Source organism: Ursus arctos, unplaced genomic scaffold, assembly GCF_023065955.2.
Source record: "Ursus arctos isolate Adak ecotype North America unplaced genomic scaffold, UrsArc2.0 scaffold_1, whole genome shotgun sequence".
In the NCBI taxonomy this organism is placed as follows: domain Eukaryota; kingdom Metazoa; phylum Chordata; class Mammalia; order Carnivora; family Ursidae; genus Ursus; species Ursus arctos.
Window position 1 is genome coordinate 75,695,704 of NW_026622763.1, and position 12,421 is coordinate 75,708,124.

The following is a 12,421-nucleotide window of genomic DNA, read 5'->3' on the forward strand; positions in this document are numbered from 1 at the left end:
AATATGTCCAGAGGGGGTTTATTAACCTGGTTGGTGGTTAGACACATTCTGAAAGAAGCCCTTAGGTCAGGATCCTGATTTAGGGCCCTGAAGGCCTGAACATAGGGTGCCTCAGTCCATTTGCCCTGTTTCTTGCAGAAGAGATCTAACTGATAGGTCATATTGAAGCTTAATGTCCCATTAATGGGTCATTCTCCCTTATCTCTGAAGGAGTACTGCGGCCATTTAATGTTGCAGAAGATGATCCAGTTTTTTCTTTTTTAGATCTTGCAATCCAACTTGATTCCAGTGGGTTAAAAGGCATCCCAAGGGAGAATCCTTAAGGACTGAAGAAGATCCCATGTTCCTAGAAAAGTAAAGAAGGTCCGTTACCAAGAATCCCCCTGACTCCCACACAGGATATCTTAGAGGTTCCTGGTATCAAAGCAACCAGAGGCCTCCCTTGAACAAAATCGCTGTTGGTCACCACCCTGCCATAAAGGCCCTATAGGAGGGATTGCCGGCATCCCCCCACTTCCCCATTGCATTCTAGACTACAAATGGATGGTGGTGAAAGGACCAAAATACCGTGCCATGCCTTGCCATGAAGAACCCACCATTTCTAACCCATGGAAAACACTAGAAAAGTTTTACAAGAGGAAACGACCCAATGTTGTAACTTAAGTAGTTAGTAGGGGACAGTGATGAAAAAGAGTAAAGATAGAAATCCATCATGACCTAAGCGACATTCCAACACATATAGTCCTTACAGCCAACTTCCCTAGGAAACGGTCCCTGATTGGGTTTTAGTTCAATTGGGTACTGGTTTCAGCCAGCTCCAGGTGGAGTTCTGGCAGCCAGAATATATGAAGGGGATCACATTAGACTAATGAAGAGGAAACCTCACATGGGATTCTTAAGTTTGGCAGCCACACTAGCAAGTTAGGTGGCTGTCCTATGCCCAAAAGACAATTCTGTGTAAGAATAGGAATAAAGGGACCTGGGTGGCTCAGTCGGTTAAGCAGCTGACTCTTGGTTTGGGCTCAGGTCATGATCTCAGGGTCGTGAGATCAAGCCCTGCTTTGGGCTCCCCGCTCAGCAGGGAGTCTGTTTGAGGTTCTTTCTCTCCCTTCCCCTCTGCCCTCACCCCCTCAAATAAATATATTTAAAAAGCTATATATATGTGTGTGTGTGTGTGTGTGTGTATATATATATATATATATATATTTTTTTTTTTTTTTTTTTAAGAATAGGAATAAAGGGAGGGCATCAAGTTTCTGGGTCTCATTACCATTCCAGCCAGGGTACTGGCTTCTAGCCAAGAGGCAGGCAGGTCTCTGCTCCTCCCTGTACAGTAGCCATGGGCTAGAGGAATATAGCCTGAGTAATTGACATGAAAGTGTTCCAATAAGACCGTACTTTGAAATGAAAGTAAAGGGAGAGGAGTGGAAGTACTCACCATGTTTGCACCAAGCCTTAGAATCCAGATGAGATTTGAGCTCTACATTGGATGCCAAAATGGTGTGACTTGAAGTTCAAGTCCAGTAGTGAACGACTAGGAAAGAATTCTTGAGATGTTTCTAATGCAAAAAGGTGATTTTCTTATATAGCACAGGAGCAGCACCCCTGGGCAGAAAGAGCTGCACCTGAGAGTGCAAGGAGTGACTGACTATATACTTTCAAGTTTGTGGAGGGAGAGGGGGGAGAGATAACATTAAGTTTTTAAGGACTTTCTGTATGCTGAAAGCAAGGTCTTACAAGAGCTTGAAGATTTAGTTGCTGTCAGGACAAGGTTGCTTTTAGTCTTTAATAAAACATAAACATTGAGGCATTCAGGCAGCCATGATTCCTTGAGGAATGTCAGGCTTGGAGCATTTCAGGTACCTATCAGTGTGCTGCAAGCTGTAAGGGGATTTAATTTAAGCTACATTTCTCTTGCTTTATTTTCCTCATCAGGCACAGTATAGGTAGTAAGTAGGATGGAAGAACAAAGAACACCAGAAGAAGCAGTCAGCCATTATAAAATGTGGTGTGTTCTAGAGAACAACTGACCAGACATGTTAATAGCATAAAAGGGGGAGTGGGTGAGGGGACTGTTCTAGATTAAAACAGACTGAAGAGACAACAAACAAATACATTGAATAGCCTTTGTTTGACTCAAAGAAATCAAGTTGTAAAAGGGCTTTTTTTGGATGCTGGGAAATTTGAGGATATTAAGTAAATATTTTGTGAGGTGTGAAAATTGCACCTTGAGTAAGGAAATGTCTTTTGGAAAATGTATGCTAAAGTACTTAGGTATAAAGTAACATTTCTGAAGTATTTGGCTTTAATATACTCCGGAAAAAGTTAAGTAACTATGGAAAAAAGTTGACTATTGTCAGAGCTCGATGAGGTATATGGCGATGCTAGTTGTACTTCTCACAAATTTTCACAAAATTTCGTGTTCACAAAAACAAAATGACACGGGAAATTGTTCTAGGTATATTTTTTTAAAGATTTTTTTGTTATTTATCTGAGAGAGAGAGAGAGTGGGGGCGGGGCAGAGAGAGAGGGACCAGCAGACTCTGTGCTGAGGGCCAGCCGGACCAGGGGCTCCTATCATGATCTCATCACCATGAGATCATGAGGAGAGCTGAAATCAAGAGTTGGAGACTTCACCAACTGAGCCTACCCAAGTGCCGCAGTATTCTAGGTATATTAAGTGAAAACAAGTCTGGAAAACAACTAGTTTGGTTCTATTTGAGTTTTTAAAAAGGAGTTACAGGTAGATTTCAAAATTGTAAAGATTGACCCAAAAATTAATAAGTGAATTCTAAGTTGCAGGCTTACAGATAGTTTTTATATTTATGCTTTTCAGTATTTTCCAAGTTGCATTTTAAAAAAGTTTTCCAAGATGTTTATACTGGATAAACTGTGAAGAGCTATCAAGCTTTTTTTTTTTTTTAAGTCTGTATCAAGGTAGCTCTCGATTTTAAAAACAAACTTGGATAATTATTTCTAAAACTGTAAGATAAAGTTGTAAAACCACCGGTTGTTCTTAAGTTCCTTCCCTGCAAAGTTGGAATGAATGGGACTGTTTTATTAGGACCGTACCAGGTGTGGTGGGAGCGTGGTGGGAGCAGTGGCACAAAATACGACTTGTTCCGGAACTGCACATATGGCTGGAAAGCCCCTTAAAATATGCACCAATGAAAGACGACCAAGGAGACGCCGCAGGACCTGGCGCACCTGCCGAGGGGCGGAGAGCTCGGCGTGGACGCGGCGAGTCGGCGCGAGGAGGGGAGGGTTCCGCCAATGATCTCCGCGCGGCCGGAGCGCTCGCGTGACGTCCTGGGATCCGCGCAAGTTTTCGCCGCGAGGCGCACGGAATTTTGGGTCTTAACGGGACTTTCTCCCTGGGGCTTGGCTGCCGGGTAGGCTCCGGCGGCAGCGCAGTCGGCGACTCCGGAGTCGGGTGGCGGGCCGCGCCAGCATGGACCGGGCGGTGGAGCTGCTCTTCTACGTGAACGGCCGCAAGGTGAGCGCGCTCGCGGCCGCTTCTGGCCTGGGGGCGGCTTTGCCCGCGCGCGCGCGCGCGCCTCCACCCCCACCCGGCAGGCGCGCCGTGGGCTTTCCCGACAGCCCTGGAGCTCCGGGCCCCGCTCGCCAGCGTTCCTCTTCCTTCTCCTCCAGAGATGCCCCGCCTGACCGCCGACCCCACCCTCCCCACCCCGCAAACAGGAGGAGAGCTGGCGAGTCTTCCTCGTCGGGGTCAGCGCTGCCCAAACTTCCCCCTCAAACCCGCAGATAACGGAACGTTCTCGTAGACGGAGAGCCATCTATAGACGGCTGAGCCTTGCTCTCAGCACTCTGCTCTCGGGTATGTCTGGATGAGCAGAGAACAGTTCAGACCAGAGGACGAACAAATTCCAACGACTCTTATCGTTCCTCAGATGACGCAGCTGTGACCTGCTCAAGGCTCAGCAAGTTCCTTGCAGAGCCGAACCCAGAGCTGGGTTCTGGGGCGGGCCTTCCTTGGAGGTGCTCCCTGCGTCTGCTGTGACGTGGCGTCTGTGCTCTCAGAAACCGGGCTGGCTCCGCAGAGCCTCGGTGAGAGTTCTACGCAGTTCTCAGTGTTTGAGGGCAGCAAAGCCCTTGGGCATCCTTGAAAACACCCGTCACCCCCGACGTGGCCATAAACTCCGTTCACTCAACGCTGTCCCAGCATATTGGCACCACTTTGCAAGGGAGAAACTGAGGCAGGAAGGTAAAAGGGCTTCCTTAAAAGATGACAACCAAGCCAGGGCCGTGCTACCTGCCTTTCCACAGCGCCAGCACCCTCAGAGCCACCCGTGGTCGCTGCTTCTGCCGCAGGGGTAGCCACAACACTTTCCCTGACTAACTGGCGTGAGGGACACACCAAGAAGCTGGGGTCAAGCATCAGGGCCTCTCACCGGAGGCCTGTTCTAAGGCCCTGATGATATTTTTACACTTGTGGTTTTGTAGTATTTTTCTTAAAGAGGACCCCTCCCCAAATTGTACAAGTTCTAAGCCCCATAAAACCTTCCTCTGACCTCGTTGCCTGGGTTCCACTCTGGATAACATGAGCTTGTTATTCCTGATCTGTAATGGGGGCCCTTAGGATTCCCTCAGAGGACTACTCTGAGGGTAAAAATTGGCAGTGGGATGAAGTGTTAGCATTATGTCTATTCTTTCTTTGCATGACTGAATGGCATAGCAAGCAAAACTCTGGCCTTTTTATTTCGACAAACGAGGATTCAATTCCAGCTCTCTTACTGTGATGCCCTAAACTTTTAGAGCCCCAGGTCCTCTGTTAAAAGGGGGTACTACTACTTAGATCAGAGTGATAGTGCTTATTTAGTTTGTTAAGGGTCTGCTCTAGAAGGCAGGGTTCCAGTGGTCTCGGGATGCAAGAGAGCGCAGAAATGGCAAAGTCCCTGCTTGCATGGGGTTTGCATTGTGCTGGGGAGGCAGTGGAAATGTGTAACGTCAGGCAGCGGTAAGCGTAGGACAGAACAGAGAGCAAAGTGAGGAGACAGAGTGAACAGGAGCTGATATTTTAAGTGGGATGGATGGTTAGGTCTCTCTGAAAGAGTGACATTTGAGCAGTGACAAGTATAAAGTGAGGAGCAAACACCCGGGGGAAGGTATCCCAGACGGAGAGAATGGGAGTACAAAGATCCTCAGACATGGGGATTTCTGCGTGCTAAGGGATAGCGAGGAGGGTGGTGGGGCTGGAGATGTGGCTAGGGGCCAGAATGCTAGGGCTTTGTAGGTGACGGTAAGGATTCTGGTTAAACAAGGAAACTGGTTTTTGAGTCTAGCTTCTTCCTCATCCTCCCTTCCCTGCCCCCCAAACAAACTGTAGTGGAATTTTTAACATAATAGCTAACAAAAACAGTTTGTGCTCTATTGATTTTTAAAAATAGATAAACTAGTTCTTATCTATGGGCTCATTTTTATCTATGGGTCAAATGTCCTGTGATCATTTGGAAAGTACACTCTAAAGATGTCAATTCAATTTTTGCAGTTACCCCCCCCCTTTTTTTTTAAGATTTTATTTATGTTTTTGTTAGAGAGAGCGAGCACAAGCACGGGGTGCAGCAGGCAGAGGGAGAAGCAGGCTCCCTGCTGACCAGGGAGCCTGATGTGGGACTCCATCCCAGGACCCTGGGATCATCACCTGAAGGCAGACACTTAACGACTGAGCCACACAGGCATTCCTGCAGTTACCCTTTTGAAAGAAATCATGCTACTCTTTCTCTTTCCTCTTCCTCCCTTCTAAATTGTTAGGTGTATGCGTCAGTGCTGGCAAGCCATCCTGATTGCCACATAGAATTAGAATCAAGTTTTTTGTATAGAACATGAGGGGCTGTTGAGAAAAGTGAGAGAGAGAGAAACCACCAGGGAAGAGGACTCTTAAGGTCAAACACAAACTCTCGGATTAAAAACTTGCCTCTGCGGCCCTCTGCCCATTTTTTAGTTGAATTTGGGATCTTTTGGTGTTGAGTTGTATTAAGTTCTTTGTATATTTTGGATATAAACCTTTTATCAGATATATCATTTGCAAATACCTTCTCTCATTCACTCGGTTGCCTTTCTGTTTTGTTGATGGTTTTCTTTGCTGTGCAAAAGCTTCTTTTATTATTATTATTTTAATTTGGTGTAGTCTCAGTAGTTTATTTTTGCTTTTATTTTCCTTACCTGAGAAGACATATCTAGAAAAAATGCTGCTGAGGCAGATGTCCAAAAGATTACTGCCTATGTTTTCTTCTAGGAGTTTTATAGTTTCAGGTTTGCATTTAGGTCTTTTATCCATTCTGAATTTATGTTTGTATATAGTGTAACAAGTCCGGTTTCATTCTTTTGCATGTAGCTGTCCAGTTTCCCCAAAACCATTTATTGAAAAGTCTGTCTTTTCCCCATTGTACATTTTTGCCCACTTTCTCCTAGCTTCATTGATCAAATAAGTGTGGGTTTATTTCTGGACTCTCTAGTCTGTTCTGTTGATCTATGTGTGTCTATTTAGTGCCAGTAGCTTATATTTTGATTGCTACACCTCTGTGGTATATCTTGAAATCTTGGATTGTGGTATCTCCAGCTTTGTTTTTTTCTTTTCAAGATTGCTTTGGCTATTTTGAAATAAGTAATATAGAGAAAGACAAATACTATGTGGAATCTTAAAAAAAAAAAAAAAGCAGACAAAAACAGAAGCAGATTCATAAAGTAGAGAACAAACTGGTGGTTGCCGGGGGGGGGGGGTTAGAGGGACAGGCAAAATAGGTGAAGGAAATTAAGGATAAGCTTCCAGTTAAAAAATAAATAAGTTACAGAGATGGAAAGTACAGCATAGGCAGTATAGTCAGTAATATTGTAATAACATTGTATGGTGACAGGTGGTGACCACACTTATTTGGTGAGCACTGAGTAATGTATAGAATTGTATAGAAGCCAGTTAGGAGACTCTAGGTGATGTGATTAGCCTCCAGTCTGTGCTTTTTTGGAAAATCCCCTCAGGTCACCAAAAGGTGTCATCAGGCTGGGTCTAAGGCCATCAGGAGGGAAGGCCAGTGCATATTGGTCAGGTATGTAGTTACAGAGAGATTTCTGGAATTTTTCTTGCTCTACCAGGGACCCCCAGAACAGGTGACCAACTTCGCATAGAGTTTGAGTGAGGAAGAAGCCATAAATAAGTTATACCCCAGATGCAACACTCTAACGCAGCTCAGGCACTAAAGCATGTTATTCTACAGGGCAGTGAGGCGTAGAGATCAAAGGTGTGAGCTTTTGGAACTAGTTAGTCATGGGTTTGAGTCCTGTGCTCTCTGCTCTGCCTCTTGGCAGCTCTGTGGCCTCAGGCAAGTTGCTTAATATCTCTGAGCCTCAGCTTTTCCCTCTGCAAAATGGGGCTAATAACAGTAACTTCTCTCATGGAACTGAGATAAAGATTAAATTCCACAGAGAGTGGTTAGCAAGGTGCTTGGCACGCAGTAAGTACTCAATATGTAGAAATGGTTAATATCTGTACCAGAAAATAATCTGCTTCATGTGCAGAGCCAGACCTGCCTGGATGTGCCAAGGGGGCTGAAAAGTAGTCATTGAACATTATTTGCTCAACAAAACGTAGGGTCTTGATATTAGTATAGGAATCTGGAAAAAGCTTTCCATTAGCTAGTCTTTCTTTGGGTCCTTGGTCTGCAGAGCTGAGGGAGGAAATTTCTGGGATGGTTGTAATGATTCAGAGAAAAGTGAAGGGGGGTGGAGGTGGCTTAGGCAAGGAGAACCAACAATTAAAATTCATTTTAAAGCCACCAGAAGCTCAGGCAGAAGTGTCCTCACTGCCCGTCCCCTTGGCCTCCTTCTCTGTTGTAAGGATGCTGGGGGTTATTGCTCTTCTCTACTGGGTCCCACAACATACCTCTCTTCTTTCCTCTTCTTTCACGTCTCAGCCTTGTCCTTTCACACATATCTCTTTCCCTTTCTTAGTTTCCATTCTTTCACCACTTTCTTGCCCCTCCTTCTCTCCCTTCTCTTTCTTCTTTCTGCCTCTGTCTTGGATGTGGTGAAGACCCCCTCAGGTACTAGTCACTGGCACAGAGGAAAGTGGTTTTCTCAATTTTGTGCAATATGAACTTGATATCTCACAGAGGGCTGGTGGAGATACAGAAGGACAGACAACACTCAAGGCTGTACTGAGCCAGGAACATGTCATGACCTTGATCCAAGAACTTGCATCATCTCCCCAAACCAGAGTCAGTGACAGTAACTCTGTTCCTCATTCCCTTCCCATCCCCCAGTCATCAGCTTGGCCCTGATCTCACTGTTTCACTCCAAGACTTGCCAGGACAGGGTGCACGGCATATCCCTGCTCCTACCTCCCCCCTCATCCACCAAATCAAGAAAAATAAACACATTTCAAGCCAGTGGCACTTTGAACCAGACTCCAATCTCTTGAGACATCTCTTAGAACAAGTACCCAAACAAGCAAGGCCTACTTCTTCCATTAATCCCTTCCAAAAATATACAAATAACCCTCAAGCCTAAATGCTCTTCTTTACTATTTAAGCTACCTAGATCCTGTTTCATCATTAAAATTTGGCTTCTGTAAAATTTACCATTCTATGTATTAACTAGGGTTACTTTCAGCTGTGAATGGCACAAACTCAAAACTAACAGTGGTTCCAACAAGATACAAATCATTTTTACTTTACATAAAAGGATATCTTGGGGCTGGTCCATAAGCTTCATGATGTCATCTGAGACCCAGATTTCTTCTCTCTTTTTCCTCTACCGCTGTTAATATATTGCCTTAGCTGGGGCGCCTGAGTGGCTCAGTCGTTAAGCGTCTGCCTTTGGCTCAGGGTGTGATCCTGGAGTCTTGGGATCGAACCCCACGTCAGGCTCCTCTGCTGGAAGCCTGCTTCTTCCTCTCCCACTCCCCCTGCTTGTGTTCCCTCTCTCCTCTCTCATTGGCTGTCTCTCTCACTCTCTCTGTCAAATAAATAAAAAAAATCTTAAAAAAAAAATATTGCCTTAGCTGCTGGAGTTCTAGCCATTTCATCCCTTTTCCAGACAGCAGGAAGGAAGAAAGGGAAAATGCATGCTGGGATACACAGCAACAGTTTCTGCCATCATTCTTGGCACTTCTCTGTTTTTCTTTCTTTTCTTCTGTTCAGATGCCCCAAGACTGTGAGAAATCCTTTGTCTCTCCTCAGTGTTCTTATAGCAAATTGTATATATCATGATCATTTATTAAAGTTAATTAACATTTATTATGTCCCTATGATATAATCCCAGCACCTAGCTCAGTGTTTGACACAAAGAAGAATGACAGAAGGTGTCTCCCAAGATCAAGAGAGGCTTATACACACACAAATAATTATGATGCGGGGTACAGTTCTGTCACTCAGTTCCAATGTGTGGGTGGTTTTTCCCCACAGCACCAATCAATTCCCTGACTCCTGAGTGTTTTACAATTCCACTCAATTCTTACACTATCTACCCAGAGAAAGCATCAGGTTCCATTAAGGGCTCAGTCCCACAAGAGTGCCCTTCCCTGCCCTCAAATGCCAATCACAAGTCCAGGTTGTTACCTATACTTCTGACTGACTGACTGACTGACTGATTGACTATAAATCAGATTTCTACAACCCCCTCCTTAGGTTTGATTAATTTGCTAGAGTGGCTGACAGAACTCAGCTAACCAGTTTACTCACTTGATTACTGGTTTATTACGAAGGGTATTAAAGGATCTGAATCAACAGCCAGATGAAGATATAGGATGAGTTCCAGAACAAAGGAGCTTCTGATCCCGTGGAATTGGGGTCTGGCACAGGTAGCACATGGATGTGTTCTGGTTCACCAACCTGGAAGCTCTCTAAGCCCATCCTTTTGGGCTTTTATGGAGGCTTCATTACAGAGGGACGACTGATTAAATCATTGGCCATTGGCAGCTGATTTAAGTTGCAGTCCTTCTCCTCTTTCTGGAGGTCAGGGGACAGGACTGAAAATTCCAACCCTTTAATCACATGGTTGGTTCTTCTGGCAACCAGCCCGCATTAGGTTAATTCCAAAAGTTGTACCATTAGCATAACAAAGACACCTTGATTACACTCAACACAGGAAATTCCAGGGATTTTAAGAGCTATGTGCCAGGAACAGTGACTGAAGACAAAATATATATTCCTAATTATAAGTCACAATGTCACATGGAGTCCAAAGTTCTATGACAGATGTGTGGACATTGGCCATGGAAGCACAGAGGAAGCTGGTTACCTGGAGCAGAGGATGGAAAGGTATGTTAGATGGCAGCACCTTCACATAAGAGAACACTTGAGCACGGCTTTGAATGATGTACAAAATTCTGCCAAGGAAGGAAGATAGGGAGGACTTTCAGAAGGAATACTATATCCAAGAATAGTGAAGGGTGAAAGTCCTGCCAGCCTAGCCAGTTCTTCCATGTGACCAGTATTCAAGATACATGGGTTGAGTGGCAGGAGAAGATGGGCAATCTGTCAAAAAGGCCTTGTAGGCTATGCCAAGGAGTTTGAATTTATTCTTGTATTCCAGGAACTCTTGAATATAAATTTCCCTAAGACCCATTCTGTGTGCTCATTAATGATACAAATTTTCTTGTTCTTTCTCCCAGAAATTCTGATTCCATAGGGATGTCATATTAACAGGCACCCTGAGAGATTCAGGAATTCCCAGCATGGTGGTTTGGCAGCCAGGAGGCAGTGTTGAATTAAAGCAGATGCAGATGATGATCAGACTTGGATTTTAGAGAGGTCATTCCAGTAGTGGTATGAAGAGTGGCATTGTGGGTGCCAAGGATAGAGGCAGGAGACATGTTAGGCAGCTCTGATAATTGTTCAGGCAAGAGATAGTAAGTGTTGATCCTGAGGAGTGACAGTAGAAGTGAAGGGTGTTTAGAGAATCATTTCTGAAGTATGAATGACAGGTCTTGGTGACACTGATTGTGGTGGATTGAAAGAAATAAACGGTTGAAAATAGCTCAGGTTTTTAAGCTGGGATGACTTAGCAGATGGTGAGGCTATTAAACAAGTTCATGAAAAGAAGGGAAAGAGTAAGTTTGGGAAATAAAATAAAGAGTTTCATTTGAGGGCCCATTAAGTTGGGGATGCCCTGGAGGGGCACTTCATTTTTTTTTTTGCTACAGTATGGGTATGTGTACCCCCCTGACACACACACAGACAATCACACCTCTCACTATATTGCAAACTCCTCTAGGGCACAGATCTGACCTTGGTAATTGGCATATGCTTCACTTTCCCTGGCATATGGCCACTTAGAATTGAGGGTGAGGAGGCATCCATAGAATAGCATATGTCCCCTCCTCACCTGCCTCCCAAAAGGGTAGCAGTACAACACAGTGAAAGATGAACTCTACTTCTGAGATTGTGAAGCAAGTCATGGTTCTCTTTGTTCTGTGACTCTAAAAGAAATCTAAAGTTTTAATCAAAAAAGAGAAAACATGATCACTTTGGGAAATATAACCAATCATGACATTTCAGTCATGCCATCTGTTGGGTGCTGCTGTTCTATTGCTGTGCTGCTAGGCTTCCCACACAAACTTGCTTCTTAAGTGTATCCTTTCTTGCACATCTTTGTATTATTTGGCATATAAATTTTATCTTCTCTTTTGTTTCTTTGATCTGGGGCTCATGGTTGGTTGTGTTCTCTTTCTGAAAACTGTAATTCTTGGACCATGATAAACAAGATTAAAAAAAAAATTATATCAGTATCTCAAAGGGCTGTTCTATTCCAGCAGCCACCCCCTACCTCTTTCTTCCCTATTCTGTTCTACTAATGTCTTTTCACTGACCTATTTCAGACTTTCTAGGAGAAGCTGGACAGGAGTCACTAATGTTCCTATTGGTAGAAACAACCACTGCCTTAGAAAACAGTGATACTTCAGGACCTAGGACAACGGCAAAGGGTTGCTGGGGCTCCACATTTCGACTTTACACTTAAGAGAGATGATTTGTATATCACAGGGGTTCCATAAACATTACATCAAATTGAAGATATGAGTAGAAGAGTTAATAATGTGCATTGCCATCAAATTAGCATGAGCTTGCCAATGTGAATATCACACCAGCTCTCTCAACTTTATGTACATAACTCTTCTTTTCCTTTTGGTACAGGTGATAGAAAAAAATGTTGATCCTGAAACAATGCTGTTACCATATCTGAGGAAGAAGCGTATCCTTTGCTTTGCTTTGAGTGTGTGTGTGTGTGTGTGTGTGTGTGTGCGTATAGTGCTGATATCCTCAGCAGGTGATATTTCAGATATCTTTTTAGAGCACACTGAGTCATATTCCCTACCATTATGGTTTTATGTTCTTCTTTAAGAAAGTCCTACATTTTAGTTTTTGTAGGCAGTGCACAATTGTGGCTGTCAGAAGAACCAAATTCTTTC

At 44.1% G+C, this 12,421-nt stretch overlaps 1 protein-coding gene across 4 annotated transcripts in view; it reads left to right on the forward strand.

Moving 5' to 3' along the window:
• Positions 1-3,214: 3,214 nt before the first annotated feature.
• The window catches only part of AOX1 (aldehyde oxidase 1), an 81,873-nt gene continuing 72,666 nt past the window's right edge, over positions 3,215-12,421 (forward strand). For 2 of the 4 annotated variants that reach the window (XM_044381309.3, XM_057303818.1), the window contains exons 1-3: positions 3,409-3,496; positions 10,102-10,274; positions 12,147-12,204. In XM_044381309.3, coding sequence (XP_044237244.1) covers positions 10,212-10,274; positions 12,147-12,204 — 121 coding nt within the window. In that variant the 5' untranslated portion in view covers positions 3,409-3,496; positions 10,102-10,211. Of the gene's footprint in view, positions 3,497-10,101; positions 10,275-12,146; positions 12,205-12,421 lie in introns of all 4 variants that reach the window. The other 2 variants (XM_026492224.4, XM_057303823.1) reach the window with 2 other exon arrangements.